Below are 16,671 nucleotides of genomic sequence, written 5' to 3'. Positions count from 1 at the left end.
ATATGTTCATATTGCTATTCCACTCAAAAATGTTTTTAAAACTAGGAAGTATGCTAGCAATTTGAAGAACAATTTAGATCACCATCTGGATTATAACATCCAGAAATTCTGGAAATTCATTTTCTAGAAACCAAAGTTTAAAAAAAGTGGAGAACAGGATTATCCTCCAGAAATTAGAATACGTAGATTCAAGCTGAAAAGCAGCTTACACAATTAAGATTGATAATAAATAGATTTGAGAATGTTTTGCTGAAAAGTTAATTAACAAATTAAAGCTTTATTGGGCGTTTTGAAAAGGTACACATCACTTCAACTGCGTTCTTTTGACAAGTAGATTATTTCATATGATTTCAGTCAAAAATCTAGATATTACAGTTTGAACTAAATTATACAAACTAATTGCAATAGAACTTGCAGAATAAAACCGTAAAAGTTCTCTTCAGTCTAAATAAACATACTGCATGGTATAAAGAAAAACAAATGAAAGGTGTCACCAACAGATTTCTATGATTGCGCATTTAGTACTATTTGGTTTATTGTGTGAAATACTATGTTCAAAATCAGTTGAACTAAGGGGATGACTTATTACACATTACTGTAGCAGTTCATTTTTGACTGAAGTGGTACACAGCGATTCTAACCATCGAAGAACAAGACATAACTATGGCACATTGTTTACAGCTAATTTTCTCTATTTGCATTACTTGTATCATCCAATAGACAGTATGTACAATATTTTAAAAATGTCTTAAAGAAGGATTCTGCCTTAAATACACACCATTCTTTTTTACTTCACAGTATTAGAACTCCTGACAAAATGCTACCAAATTATTTTATTGTGTTACTGGTAGGGCGACACCAGTGGACACCTGGCTGGAAGGGTTAGCTGGAGAGGCACTGCTTGCTGGTTGTACTGCCGCTGCTGGCTCCACCTTACTTATATGAGTCACAAATCGCAATCGAAGTTTTAAAGCTGGCCTTAGCGTACAGATTATTTTTTCCACCTAGAAACACAGAGCAGCAAGATCACAGAATAAGATACTTTTAGGCAATACTTAGATATTTAGTTTCCAAATTTAAATGTTTAATCAGTTGGCCAACTTCTCAGTGATCCAATAACTAGCACTACATTCTGAAAATGGAGTGGTGCATCTCAAGACGTTTCTGTGCCCCTCAAAAACCACTACTGCCTTCAGCCCTATTACCATTCACTGATGCTTGCTGTCAGATGAATTGTTGAGTGTGAAGTATGCATCTTATTGACCCAGTGGGTGCAATGTAGAGTAGATTAATATTGTTTAGAGTCAACATTTTCTTCAATGAGGAGGTATGCAGACTCCCCGAATCCTTTGCTTGTCTGGTATCTGTACATGCAACTGCTAGCATGGTAGGAGAAAAATAAATGAGCATAATTTGCATCATCCTTTTCTCTGCCAAATTTCATAATTTTACACTTGTTTATAATGTAGTGGCATTTTCTTTTCCAAAATCTGATATGGCCAGAAACTAGTGAATTTCTAACTATTGGGAGCAGTTGATGCAATACCAATTTAGTCTCATCTGTAAACCTGAACACAATTTCTTCTCATGAATAATTATTTATACATTGAAACTTGTGGCAGCCCACTGGTAACATATCGCCAACCTAATCGCTCATATAAAATTTGTTTATATCACCATTTACTGATTCATTTAGCATACTCTCATCAATCTCATGGGCTTTGATTGTGCAAATTAGTACATTGTGCAGCATGGTTTGGTTGGCAGAGCTCATGTCTGTCCAAATCCTACTCCAGAGACTTCAGCCCAAAAATCTAGGCCGAGTCTCCAGTGCGATACTGACAGTGTGCCTCTGATGAGATATTAAGCAGTCACCCTGTTTACTAAAATGTTGGCTGTAAAAGATCAATGGCCCTACTTCAAAGAGAAGAGGCATTATCCCCAGTTCCTAGACAACATTGATCTCTCAGTTAATAAACATTATTGTCATCTGTGGGAGCTTGGCTGTAGGTAGATGGGACATCATGAGGTCTTTAAGATGTGAACATTAATGGCTTAATGAAATCCAGACCAATAACATTTCTCTATATCCCTTACAGGTGGCCAAGCATCATCTCCCATTCCTTAAACTAGACTGATGCCTCGGAATGCGTTTTATAGGAATTAACCAACCAACATTTCCAAAGCCTGACCTAATGATCTAGAGAAACACATTCAAGTCCTCAGAATGATAGCAGCAAAACTTAAAATTGAAACAATTAAAGTTTGCAATAAAAAGAATTAGTAATAGTGACCAGGAAACTACAGAAATTTTGTTAAAAACCCATCAGATCCATAAGATCCTACAGAGAAGGAAGGTTTACATCCTTAATCCCTTTGGTTTATAATTAAACCCACAGAAATATAGTTGAGTCTTTCCTACCCTCTGAAATGGCCCAAGTCACGCAATTGAATCAAAAAAGCTGCAAAGAATTACAACAATAAAGCCAGACGGGTTACCTGGTACTACTGACTGGAGATCCAGATTCATGCATAACAGAGGGACACTGAGTCAATTTAATAATATCCTCATTAAAATACAAGGACCTGAGCCAAAGTTTGCACAGATCTGTCAAACAACGCCATTAGATATGCTGGGCATGCATAGTCCCACCAACAGGATAGGCCTACGGGAGATTGGTGACACTGGGGTATAAAGTACAGTTTTGAGTCTGTATCCTATGATGTTCATGGACAGAGTCAAAAATGAACAAGAAACTATTTATTCCCTCTCTCCATTGGTAAATCAGTGTATCTTCATGTTGAACACCATTTGGAAGAAGGACTGAGAGTGGCACAGGCACAAAATATACTGTGGGTGGAGGACTTCAATGTCCATCACTACCACTCATTCTGGTTAATCCCTTAAGGACATATCTGCCGTATTGGATCTGCAGCTACTCAAAAGGTTCTGCATAGGCTGATTGGCATGTCAGCACTTCACAGAGCAATGATTTCTGGTTTTGGACCACCAAGCCTTCTGGAAATAATGTCCTTTCTTTACATTTAGGATACCCTCTGTTGTGTTGAGTGGCAATACAGTCATGCAGTTCCTTCAAAGCTGCGTGCGCGTGCGTGCAACTGCTCTGAGGGTCTGTGCATGGTGATCGATCTGCTGGCACTGACCTCCAATTCTGGCAGCTGCTGGTATACATGGACCTTGAAGTTCTGTGCAGCCGAATAAAAAATTAGAGCAAAAGCTGGTGTCATGCTAAACAGCATAGATTCAGACCAGATTTAGCAGCTCAAAATTGGATTCCGAAGAATTGACTATCCTTTGGTGAATAATTTTTTCCTGATTTTACTCCTAAATTTAAGATTGTCTCCTTGTTCTGGATTACACCAAAATTACCCAATTTGTCTTATTCACATGATCTTTCTGCTACTCCTTCAAAGATTGCAGGAGGACATGCCAGGAGCAGCATCAGGCATCTTTTAAAAAAAGATGGCAACTTCATGAAATCAGAAATAGAAGGTGCTACAGAAAGTCACTAGGTTTGGCAACATCTGTGGAGAGAAAACATTGAATCCAAACAGTCATAATTGGATTCAAAGTGGTTATTGGCTCAGTTATCCGGATGTTTGGTTTTAATGCATTGTAACACCAACAGCATGGTTTCAATTCCCACACTAGCTGAGGTTACCATGAAGGACTCTCCTTCTCAGCTTTTCCCCTCACCTAAGACATGGTGACGCTCAGGTTCAACCACCACCAATAATGTCTGTTTAATGAGAGATCAGCTCTATAGCCTACTCAGACTACAGCAACTTTACTTGATACGTTAACATGATAGTGTAGTGAGGAGTGAATAAACTCAGCCAGAGAGCTGAACAAGCTTTTGAATTGTCATCAGTGAGACACATGCCCAAAATGCAGCGTAAAGTCAATTCATGTCCCATGTACCAGTTAGCTGAGGTTAAATTTTATTAATTTTAGTTTGCTTGTTGCAGTAAAAGTTTTATAAAGTGAAACCTTGTTTATTATTTTTGTTGGATCTTTTGGGAAATTAATCTCTTCCAAAAAAAATTATTGGTCTCTATGGGAGCCTAACGCAACCTTTAGACACCATTGCTCTGGTGCCATTTCGTACAGGGAGTGGACGGGGACCTTTCTTACTTCTGAAATACCTGAAGTACACTCTCAAGTTCTGCTTTATGTTAGAAGCAATGTTTTCTCCTCACTACTTTTTGCAGCCTTCATTAGTTCTTTGACATTTTTTAGAATATCTTACTGGATCTCTAGATCCATTCCTTTTCCTGAAATTTAAAAATATCGCATGCTTTATGTTACTCCTCAATTTCTTTCTTAGTAATAGTGGTATTGCTCTTTTACTTTTATTTGTTATTTTGTTCCATTGCTCAGGGATAATTTTTTAATCTCAATATTATCCCTTTGAAACTATTTTATCTTTCTTCTATACCTACCTCCCCAGTGTCTATTTCCACTTTTTTGATTCATTCACAGGGGCGTGGGTGTTGCTGGTTGGGTCAACATTTATTGTCCATTCCTATTTGCTTCTGAACTAGATGGTTTGCTGGAACCTTTCTGAGACCAGTTAAGAGCCAACCACATTGCTGTTGGTTTGGAGTTGCACGTAGGATGGCAGATTACCTTTTTAAGGGACATTAGTGAATCAGATGGATTTTCACTACAAACAACAAAAGACGAAAACACATGTTTGCCAATAAACTAGCTTTACCAGAATTCCGGATTTTTCAGTACATTAAAATTTTACCACATCTACCATGGTGGGATTTGAACTCTCACCTCCTGAGCATTAGAGTGAGACTCTGGACTACTAGTCCAGTGACATTATCACTGGTCCATCAACTCCCACATGATAACATTCAAATTTTCTCTTTTATATCTTTATAAATTGGACTTTAACCATTTATTTTCTACCCTTATGTCTACCTCATGGAAAGGAGGACTAGTTAGTGGACTTTTTTTTCCAATGCAGTGCTGACAGGCCATGAAATATGCCACGAGAGGAAAAGAAAATGCTGGAGGCAGTATACCCAATGAAACTAGAATTATTTTGCAAAGCAAAGCTTAAAGCAGTAGAAGAAACAACCTGTAAATGAGGCAATCCAGAATAAGTTAAACTTAGGAGAAAAATTTATTCACCAAAGGGTAGTCAAAATTTGGAACTCTTTCAGGAGAGTGAGCATATACAAGCAATTGAAAATTTGAGTAAGAACAATAGATTTTTATTAATTGAGTTTTATGCACATGGAGAAACAGGAGTTCAATTACAATCAGTCCGTATAACTGAATAGTGAATCATGCACTCCCACTGAAGTACTCCACTGGGCAGCATGGCGGCTCGGTGGTTAGTACTGCTGCCTCACAGCACCATCGACACTGGCTTGATTCTAGACTTGGATACTTGTTTACGTGGAGTTTGCACATTCTCCTCATGTCTGCATGAGTTGCTGTGGGTGTTCCGGTTTCCTCCCACAGTTCAAAGACATGCAGGTTAGGTGGACTGGCACGGTAAATTGCCCGTAGTGTCCATTAGCCATGGTAAATGTGGGGTTAAGGGAACAGAGTGGGGGAGGGAGTGGAGGTGGATCTGGTGGGATGTTCTTCAAAGGGTCAGTGCAGACTCTATGGGCCAAATGGCCTCTTTCCGTACTGTAGGGATTCTATGATTCTAATGCCAGAGCCATGCCGAACTGAATGGCCTTGGTCAGTACTATAAAATTCAATGATTAATTTATATTTAATTCTTAGTTTTCTATTTTTATTCCAGCTACTCCGTAATTTCATTTGGCTTATTCGAAATGTCATGTTTTCTATTGTAGTTTTTTTCAGTTCTTATTAATTTTGGAAATTTTAGTGTAATCTATATGCAAGACATTTATTCAGATGGCTGCAACAAAAAAAAACAGAAAAGAATGAGACAGAGTTTCTTTTGTCTGTAATTTATAAACCAAACATACTAGAATGTCTTTCGAGAATTATAAAGCATAGAGTCAGTCAATTTTCATTGGTCAATGGTCATGAAAACAAACAGGTGATTCACCAACATTTATGGTTACCGTTTTTAGACACAAATATCATTTCAAACTACTCACCTGATCTTTAACGCTGTCTCCAGTAAACATGTATTTTACATGGTACAGAAAATCACAAATAGGATCCATATAGCTCAGGTGCTTTGTGTTTTGGTCTACATTCTGTAACATCTCGTAAAATGCAATGCCAATCTGCAGGAGATAAGTATTAAAATCAGTTAAATTTATCAGGTCTGTTAAATCCATTCGCTATATTCAATGTAACGTTCTGCTGTAGCTAAAAAAAGCAGTACACACGAGGGATAGTTAAAAATTCTGATCATATTTTGACAAATGCCTTTACTAAACTCTACTCTGTTATCAAGTATAAAATGAGCATTCAAACCTGGCCTAACCTTGTTCATTCGAGCTTCACTGATGATAAAGATGACGAGGAGATAATTATGGAGATAGTAGGAACTGCAGATGCTGGAGAATCCGAGACAACAAGGTGCAGGGCTGGATGAACACAGCAGGCCAAGCAGCATCATAGGAGCAGAAATGCTGACGTTTCGGGCCTAGACCCTTCTTCAGAAATGGGGGAGGGGAAGGGGGTTCTGAAATAAATAGGGAGAGAGGGGGAGGCAGATAGAAGATGGATAGAGGAGAAGATAGGTGGAGAGGAAACAGACAGGTCAAAGAGGCGGGGATGGAGCCAGTAAAGGTGAGTGTAGGTGGGGACTTAGGGAGGGGATAAGTCAGTCCAGGGAGGACGGACAGGTCAAGGGGGCGGGATGAGGTTAGTAGGTAGGAGATGGGGGTGCGGCTTGGAGGTGAGAGGAGGGGATAGGTGGGAGGAAGAACAGGTTAGAGAGGCGGGGATGAGCTGGGCTGGTTTTGGGATGTGGTAGGGGGAGGGGAGATTTTGAAGCTTGTGAAATCCACATTGATACCATTGGGCTGCAGGGTTCCCAAGCGGAATATGAGTTGCTGTTCCTGCAACCTTCGGGTGGCATCGCTGTGGCACTGCAGGAAGACCAGGATGGACATGTTGTCTGAGGAATGGGTGGGGGAGTTGAAATGGTATGCGACTGGGAGGTGCAGTTGTTTATTGCGAACCGAGCGTAGGTGTTCTTCAAAGCAGTCCCCGAGCCTCCGCTTGGTTTCCCCGATGCAGAGGAGGCCACAACGGGTACAGCGGATGCAGTATACCACACTGGCAGATGTGCAGGTGAACATCTGCTTGATGTGGAATGTCTTCTTGGGGCCTGGTGAGGGAGGAGGTATGGGGGCAGGTGTAGCACTTCCTGCGGTTGCAGGGAAAAGTGCCGGGTGTGGTGGGGCTGGAGGGGAGTGTGGAGCGGACAAGGGAGTCACGGAGAGAGTGGTCCCTCCGGAAAGCAGATAAGGGTGGGGAGGGAAAGATGTCTTTGGTGGTGGGGTCGGATTGCAGATGGCGGAAGTGTCGGAGGATGATGCGTTGGATCCGAAGGTTGGTGGGGTGGTACGTGAGGACGAAGGGGATTCTTTTTTGGTTCTTATTGCGGGGACGGGGTGTGAGGGATGAGTTGCAGGAGATGTGGGAGACATGGTTGAGGGCGTTCTCGACCACTGAGGGGGGGAAGTTACAGTCCTTGAAAAACGAGGACAACTGAGATGTACGGGAGTGGAATGCCTCATCCTGGGAGCAGATGCTGCGGAGGTGAAGGAATTGAGAATAGGGGACGGCATTTTTGCAGGAAGGTGGGTGGGAGGAGGTGTATTCTAGGTAGCTGTGGGAGTCGGTGGGCTTGAAATGGATATTGGTTTCTAGGTGGTTGCCCGAGATGGAGACAGAGAGGTCCAGGAAGGAGAGAGAGGTATTAGAGAGAGGTATTAGGTGAACTTAAGGTTGGGGTGGAAGGTGTTGGTTAAGTGGATGAACTGTTCGAGCTCCTCGTGGGAGCACGAGGCGGCGCTGATACAGTCATCAATGTAACGGAGGAAGAGGTGGGGTTTAGGGCCAGTGTAGGTACGGAAGAGGGATTGTTCCACGTAACCGCCAAAGAGGCAGGTGTAGCTTGGGCCCATGCGGTACCCATGGCCACCCGCTTTGTCTGTAGGAAGTGGGAGGAATTGAAAGAGAAGTTGTTGAGGGTCAGGCCGAGTTCGGCTAAGCGGATGAGGGGGTCAGTGGAGGGGGACTGGTCGGGCCTGCGGGACAGGAAGAAGCGGAAGGCCTTTAGGCCATCTGTATGGGGAATGCAGGTGTAGAGGGACTGGACGTCCATGGTAAAGATGGAGGTGTTGGGGACCAGGGAAATTGGAAGTTCTGGAGGTGGTGGAGGGCGTGGGTGGTGTCACGGACATAGGTAGGGAGTTCCTGGACCAAGGGGGAGAAAATGGAGTCCAGATAGTTGGAGATAAGTTCGGTGGGGTAGGAGCAGGTGGAGACAATGGGTCGACCAGGGCATTCAGGTTTGTGGATTTTGGGAAGGAGATAGAAGCGGGCAGTGCGGGGTTGGGGAACGATGAGGTTGGAGGCTGTGGGTGGGAGGTCACCTGAGGTGATGAGGTTGTGGATGGTTTGGGAGATGATGGTTTGGTGGTCGGGGATGGGGTCATGATCAAGGGGGCCATGATCAAGGGAGTGGTAGGAGGTGGTATCGGAGAGTTGGCGTCCGGCCTCGGCGATGTAGAAGTCAGTGCGCCATACTACAACTGCACCTGCCTTGTCTGCGGGTTTTATGGTGAGGTTGGGATTGGACCAGAGGGATTGGAGGGCTGCACGTTCTGCGGGGGGGGAGGTTGGAGTGGGTGAGAGGGGTGGAGAGGTTGAGGCGATTGATGTCTCGACGGCAGTTGGAGATGAAGAGGTCAAGGGAGGGTAGGAGGCTTTGGGGTGGTGTCCAGGAAGAAGGGGTGCATTGGAGGCGGGAGAAGGGGTCAGTAGAGGGAGGGTTAGGTTCACGGTTGAAGAAATAAGCGTGGAGGTGGAGGCGGCGGGAAAACTGCTCTATGTCCAAACGTGAGCGGTATTCGTTGATGTGTGGGTGGAGGGGGACAAAAGTAAGCCCTTTACTGAGGACTGACCGTTCGTCCTCAGTAAGGGGGAGGTCTGGGGGGGATGGTGAAGACTCGGCAGGGCTGGGTGCTATTGTACCCTCTGGAGCTGCTGGCTGTGGAGGCTGCGGGCGGAGCGACGTCGGCGTCGGCTGCGGGCGGAGTTGCGACGGCGGTCGGCGGAGTTGCGTCCGCGTCGGTGATGGGGGGAGTGGCGTAGGCGGCGGCAGCAGCGGTGACGGTAGGCGCTTCTTCAGTGTCTGTGGTGTTGGTCTCGGAAATGGAGGCAGTGGCATCGGCAGCAATGGCGTTCGCTGTCCCGGAAGTGGGGTACCCAGCGGTGGCGGATGTGACGTCATCTGTGGGTTCTCCGACAGTGGCCTCATGGCCAATGGTGGCGGGCACATTGTGGGGAAGGTCCTGGGTAGGGTTGGGGATTTGGGGGGTGGAGGAAGCTTCAAAATCTCCCCTCCCCCTACTGCATCCCAAAACTACTCGTCCCCGCCTCTCTAACCTGTTCTTCCTCCCACCTATCCCCTCCTCCCACCTCCAAGCCGCACCCCCATCTCCTACCTACTAACCTCATCCCGCCCCCTTGACCTGTCCGTCCTCCCTGGACTGACTTATCCCCTCCCTAAGTCCCCACCTACACTCACCTTTACTGGCTCCATCCCCGCCTCTTTGACCTGTCTGTTTCCTCTCCACCTATCTTCTCCTCTATCCATCTTCTGTCTGCCTCCCCCTCTCTCCCTATTTATTTCAGAACCCCCTACCCCTCCCCCATTTCTGATGAAGGGTCTAGGCCCGAAACGTCAGCCTTTCTGCTCCTATGATGCTGCTTGGCCTGCTGTGTTCATCCAGCTCTGCACCTTGTTGTCAAGGAGATAATTACAGCAGTTTGTAGCAAAAGGCCATATAGAAGTATACTTGGAGAGATGCAGCAGAATACATCGTCAAGGAATCAAATTTGATCAAACTGCCATTAGAAAGGGAATGCAAAAAAGGAAGTTGACGGTAAGATCATTCTTTATCAGAATGGAGCCACCTTCCAGCTGAGCCAATTCTTCATACAGTCATAGAGACATATAGCATGGAAAGAGACCCTTCGGTCCAACTTGTCCATGCTGACCAGATATCCTAAACTAATCTAGTCTCATTTGCCAGCATTTTGCCCATAACCCATCCTATTCATGTACCCACCCAGATGCCCTTTAAATGTTGTAATTGTACCATGAAGGCTGTAACAAAGTTTGAAACACAATATAAACAGTGGAAAGTTCAGATGTCAAAGAATTCAATGCTAGATGTACATTTAAACAAGGATGTCACTGAAAGCTATGAAATACACAAGAAACACGTAGGATTGTCTCAACATTCCAACGATATTGCAGTCTGTAGCACCAAGCATAGTAGTATGACATTGATACCCAAAACGAGAAAAGGCATTGCATATATTTGCTACCATGTAGGAGGAAGAAATGGTTAGAGAAAACATACTCAAGAGCTTAATTAACAGAATTGTAATGAATTCAGAGGAATGCATCATTCGTAGATAAATAAAGTAATTAAGAATCGTATTAAATTGAAAGAAACACTCTGCAATCCTGCGAAGATTCATGGTAGGTCAGAGGATTGGGTAGACTTTAATCCCAACAAAGAATGTCTTAAGAGATCATAAAGAGGTAGAAAGGATATGAAAGTTGGTTCGTGGTATAAAAAGTAAGAGTTTCTTCACGTATTTGAACAGGAAAGTGTAACTAAAATTATTGCAAATCCTCAAGATTGACTGAGGAATTAATAATGAAAAATAAAGAAATGGCACAAGCTTTGAACAGATGTTTTGTGCCCATCTTCAGGAATAGAAACTTTCCTAATAATAACAGAAAATGAACAGGTGTTAGAGATGAACTGAAAACAATCATCACCAGGAAAAAAGGTACAGGAAAAACAGACAAGCAGTAAACTCCGTGGCGCCAAGGGATGTGACTGTGCTGGTACATGAATCACAAGAAGCTGGTATGTGAATACAGCAAGTGATTAGGAAGACAAATGGATAGATGGAATTTATTGCAAGAGAAATAGAATATAAAAAGAAGTTTAACTGCAGCTGTACAGATTGTTGGTGAGATTGCATTTGAACTACTCTGTACAATGTTCATCTCCCAACTTGAAAAATATTTATAATTGCTTCAGAAGCAGTTCAGGGAAAGTTCATTAATTCCTGCAATGAAGAGCTTACCTTGTGAAGAAAAAGGTTGAACTTTGGAGTTTAGAAAAAATGAGAGACTGTCTTATTGAAACTTAAGATCTTGAAGGTATTGGTTATGGTTGCTGTCCACACAAAGTTTACCCTTTGCTTTTTGATTGGGGGAGGTAGGGGAGTGGGGAGACACTGGGGAGAAAAGAAGAGGGACTAAAACAAAAACAAAGGGATATAGTTTAAGATTAGAAGGTCTCCCTTTCAAGAGTGTTTTTCTAACCTGGCAGTGGGTCATTAGAATTTAGAATTCAGTTCCCAGAAGGTAACCAGATCAGCTATGACCCTATTAAATGGTGGAGTCAGCTCAGGGGATAAATGATCTATTATATTTCCAAATCCTATGTTCATGCTCCTATGTTCCTACAAAAGGATCCAAATGGCAACCACAGCAGCATGAGACTTGAAATGTCCTTTAAGAACTTATTATTAGGAAAGAAAGAGTTGGTGGTTTATTTAGGGTCCAGAGTCAACTTTGAGGACTTACATGGCAACTCTCTCCTGACCCTCTCCTATTGCGCATTTGCCTTTGCTGAGTTCATCTTGCTGGCGGGGCAGGACAGGACAGGACAAACCCAGGGTTGGTGGTTGTGGTATCTAGGACATTGAATGCTAGGCATGATTCAATCAAGTCATTGCTCAACTAGTCATTTTGCAACTTTACCAAGATGTTAGTAATGAAAAAGGTTTTGCAGTATTGGGTGTACCATTTTTGTTTCCAATATTGAAGTCCATCTGGTTTAAATCCTGTACAATTTTTCTGTAGCTGTTTAGTACAACTCAGTGGCTTGCTAGTCCATTGAGGCTAGTTAAAAGTAAAGCACATTGCTTGGGTCAGTAGTCACATATAGACCAAAACAGATTGGCCAGATTTCCTTCCCCAAAGAGCATTACTGAATCAGTTTTTTTTTAAAACAAATCAGTAGGGGAAATCAAGGGCTATGGGAAAAGGGCAGGAAAGGGGATGTGAGGAATGTTGAATCAGCCATGATCTAATTGAGTGGCTGAGCAGACTTGACTGACCAAATGGCCTCCCCCGTTCTTTATTTCTTACCATCTTAGAATTTTTATAGTTTTAAGGCACCCTTACTGAGACTAGCTTTCAATTCCAGATTTTTACTAGTTTAATTTCAATTCCACCACTCATTATGATCACAGTGGCACTATCTCCCAATGGCACGTTTTATTTTCAATTCTAATTCTGAGACGTAATTCTGCACAAATTTAAACTGAGAAATGCCAAACTAATTTTCTATAATTACGCTCTGTGGTTGGTTGTCACAAAGTCCAAGTTAACTTTTGAAATTCAGACTAAAATTACATTCTCATGCACAAAGCACTGACCTCAAGCATACATCGGGTTCTTTCTTGCTGGAACCGTTGCAGAAAAGGACCAACAAGATGATAAATGTACAACAACTGGAATTCAGTCTTCACCAGTGGCTTCAGTACTTCTGTGAGAAATCTGAGGAAGACAATCAATTTATTTTTTTTTGTTATTTGTTCTAATTTCTAACCTTCTACTCTGCTTTGGATTCAACTATCGATTTGTATTGTAACCAGATGATGGAAACATAAAAACAATCTCTTTGCTCAACAATCAGATCCAGGCTCATGCACTTCACTTAATCACTTGGGGGTTCTGACAAACATGTCCATCCTTGGTGACGAACTGTTCAAATTGTCCTAGAATGAATGACTGAAAGGTTCCATTGAAACTGCAAAACAAATTTTACCATTCCCTGATAGGCGGTGTGTATTTATTTAAACAGGTGAAGATATTCTATGTCTCTTTTTTTTCAAAGAAGAAAATATCTATAACATTGAGTTATTCACTTGACCATGCATTTCAAAAACTATTAAACTTTATGAAATAGTTATCTGAAAAGTTTGATTTTAATAGATATTGAATAAACAAACAAAAAAAAGTTATGAACGCCGACCTATTTAGTTCAAATTCAGCTGAATTCTCAGAAGAAATTATATCTAATAATGAAAATCACTGGCTCAGCTTTAGATAAAAAGACTCATGAGGACAAAAGACAATTACTTCAATTTATTTCCAAGGAATTCTAAAGAGCTAAACTACAACACCTCAGGCCAGTGCTATAAAGGTTTTATGGTCCTTCTATTTCTGAAGAACTGAATGTTCCAACATTGTTTATATATGCCATACATCCCTGCCGCAACATCCATTAAGAACATTATGCCACATCTAATTGTTATTAATGCCAGTAATTTTAACTCTCATTTCCAATGTCCTCCAAAATTCAAGGAATCAAATTATGCAGCACATTTATTATGATAAAAAAATCCACAATTTGATATTCAAACAATGGTTCTCAAATTTCAATTAGGGACATAACTGCTTCAGAGTTAACAAAAATTCTTGTCTTCAGTTAATGAATCAACAGTAGTTTAATCAAGGGGATCCACATTCAATTATTTAAATTAAATGATATTAAATTAACAAAGCTTATACTTTAACCTTCATGACCCAACAGATTTCAATAGATATACATTAATGACTTTTTCTTGAAGTTCATGTAACAAGTTAGCAGACATTTAGACTAATGCAATTAGACATTGGAAATGCAGGAGTAGGGCAATGGGTCTGGGTGGGATGCTCTTTGGAGGGGCGGTGTGGACTTGTTGGGCCGAAATGGCCTGTTTCCATACTGAAGGGATTCTATGGTTCTATGGATTCATTACAAAGAATAAAACAAATGTTGTATAGACTGAAGTCAAAATTATTTTGCTTGTCACAAACATCAAATATAGTAACCCCACGTATCCAAATTGTTCATATTTTAATTAACTGTTGTATCACAATAATACACACACTGGATGTTATTTAAGATTCAGATTACTTTCCCCAGAGTCTTGTCAAGCTCTTTTCTTACTAGGATCCACCTCTCATAATGCTATAACATATTGCAACAAGTCTGTATTGAATTCCAATCCAAATGCAGCAAATTCCCTATTTCACCATGCTGGCACCATCCTAAGCTATAGCTCGTCAAGCAGATCAAGTATCCATTGGCTTCAACTCGGATATCATCTACCTTATCTTTGTTTATTGAAATCCCCTTTTCCAGATCTTAATTCCATTAACTCCTCAAAGGTCAAGGTCTCTAACTTCTGCATAACCCATGTTTCCCCCATATCTCCTTCGATCCTACAAATAAGTTCTCTAATGCCACCAAGATCACCCAAGTCTGCAGTTGTCCAAACTACTGGCATCATTAAATGCCTTGTTCATTGAGAAAAGCTTCCTATCCTCAACCTCATCCAGAATGAGCACGTTGACGTACCAATGTTCACTATAATCACTGTTGAGAACTTTCTCTGCTTAACAAGTGATCTCTCCCTACTGCATTACATGCTTTACCATTTGTTCCCCCAAACTGTAGAAATTGCCTGTCATTTATCTGAGACTATTCTCATACTTCATTTGTTTCATACCGTTTGAACATTTTACTAATTCATCCCAAGGGCTCGTTGTTTTCCACCCATGCCCTATCCCTAACCTTCAACCTCATGTAGTCTTTTACTAATTAATTCCCTACATTGGAGTACAGGTTCATAGTTCCTTGAAAGTGGAATCGCAGGTAGACAGAGTAGTGAAGGCGGCATTTAGTATGCTTGCCTTCATTGGTCAGTGCATTGAGTATAGGAGTTGGGATGTCATGTTGCGACTGTACAAGACTTTGGTTAGGCCACTTTTGGAATACTGCATGCAATTCTGGTCTCCCTGCTTTGGAAGGATGTTGTGAAACTTGAAAAGGTTCAGAAAAGATTTACAAGGATGTTGCCAGGGTTGGAGTGTTTGAGTTATAGGGAGAGGCTGAATAGGCTGGGGCTATTTTCTATTGCACGTCCTAAGTTGAGAGTTGACCTTATAGAAGTTTATAAAATCCTAAGGGGCACGGACAGGGTGAATAGTCAAGGTCTTTCCCCCAGGGTGGGGGGGTCCAAAACAAGAGGGCGTAGATTTAAGGTGTGGGGGAAGGATTTAAAAGGGACCTAAGGGACAATGTTTTCACACAAAGGGTAGTGTGTGTGTGGAACGAACTGCCAGAGAAAGTGGTGGAGGCTGTTACAATTACAACATTTAAAAGGCATCTGGATGGGTATATGAATAGGAAGGGTTTAGAGGGAAATGGGCCAAATGGTGGCAAATGGGAATAGATTAATTTAGGATATCTGGACGGCATGGACAAGTTGGACCAAAGGATCTGTTTCCGTGTTGTATATCTCTATGACTATGTTATAATTTTCACCCGTACTGAATTCACATGAATAGGATGAAAATATCACTTGAGATACTGCACTCCAAATAATGAACTGAACCAAGATGGGTCTACATATTTTAATGCCGCACTCGTGCAAGAATATTTATTACCTTATGTTCATTGACTTCTTATCGAATCACAAACAAGGAAAAATTTATTCCTGTAACTGAGTTCCTGTTTCTTCCCAGTTAACCTTTCTCATCACCTTCAGTTTGTCTTTACAATTTTCATCCATGTCTCAATCTTAGCTTGTCACTGAATGTTTTATTTCCCCATGCTTATTTCTGTTACTTTCATGTTGAATCTCCCTTCTGTTTGTATCTTATTTACTGATTTATGCATTGTAAATTTTTTGATTCATTCAAGATCTGGGCATTGCTGACTGGGTCAACTTGCATTGTCCATCCCTAACTGCTCTCAAGGTGGTGGTGTTAAGCCACACAGCTTATAGTAATCAATATGGCTCAGTGGTAACGTCCTACCCATAGGCCAAGAGGCCTGGGTTCAAGTCCCTCCTGTGCCAGAGGTGTGTAATAACAACTCTAAATAGTTATTGATTGGTTAGTTAGTAATTGATGAGAAAAACATGTTAAATTTAAAAAAAAAGTCAATATATACTAGTTGGAGATGGGCAGCAGGAATGGACAGGGCTTGTACGAATAAAAGGAGAAATTAAGAATTAAAGTCTGGGTTAAAATGTCAAGGCGTCATTTAGAATGTATCAAAACCAGAAATTACTGGAGAAACTTAGCAGGTCTGGCAGCATCTGTGGAGAGAAAGTATAACATTTTGGGTCCAGAGACCCTTCTTCAGAACAGATTGTAGAAAGGACAATATATGTGGTATATATGCTGAACATGATGGTGAGAGGAGAGGGGGGAAAACAACAGGTGGAGATAGAGCGCAGAGAGAGAGAGTGAGACTAGCTGTTGGGCTGACAAGGGAATGGGTGATGGTCAGATTGGGAAAATCAATAGCCGCTAATGGGGACCACCAGTAGTTGACAATGGGTTGATTGTGGTAGCAGCCCATGTGATT

The 16,671-nt window shown here is 41.8% G+C and overlaps 1 protein-coding gene across 1 annotated transcript; it reads right to left on the bottom strand.

Annotated features, from left to right (window-relative positions):
• Positions 1 to 257: 257 nt before the first annotated feature.
• Positions 258 to 13,730, bottom strand: LOC125483197 (mediator of RNA polymerase II transcription subunit 23-like). Its single transcript, XM_048597417.1, has 3 exons — positions 12,683 to 13,730; positions 6,121 to 6,252; positions 258 to 1,004 (listed from the first exon to the last, which is right to left on the bottom strand). The coding sequence occupies exons 1-3, from the start codon at positions 12,689 to 12,691 to the stop codon at positions 834 to 836; spliced, it is 312 nt and encodes a 103-aa protein (XP_048453374.1). The 5' UTR covers positions 12,692 to 13,730; the 3' UTR covers positions 258 to 833.
• Between the last annotated feature and the right edge of the window lie 2,941 nt (positions 13,731 to 16,671).

Source organism: Rhincodon typus, chromosome 5 (assembly GCF_021869965.1).
Source record: "Rhincodon typus isolate 14 chromosome 5, sRhiTyp1.1, whole genome shotgun sequence".
NCBI classification, from domain to species: Eukaryota; Metazoa; Chordata; class Chondrichthyes; order Orectolobiformes; family Rhincodontidae; genus Rhincodon; species Rhincodon typus.
The sequence above is the reverse complement of the archived record's forward strand: the minus strand, read 5'-3'. Positions and strand labels throughout refer to the sequence as shown.

Excerpts from the sequence above, each read along its gene's own strand:
- LOC125483197 (XM_048597417.1), bottom strand. Across the intron at positions 1,005-6,120 it reads GAGACAGCGTTAAAGATCAG|GTGGAAAAAATAATCTGTAC; the intron begins GTGAGTAGTTTG and ends CTGTGTTTCTAG.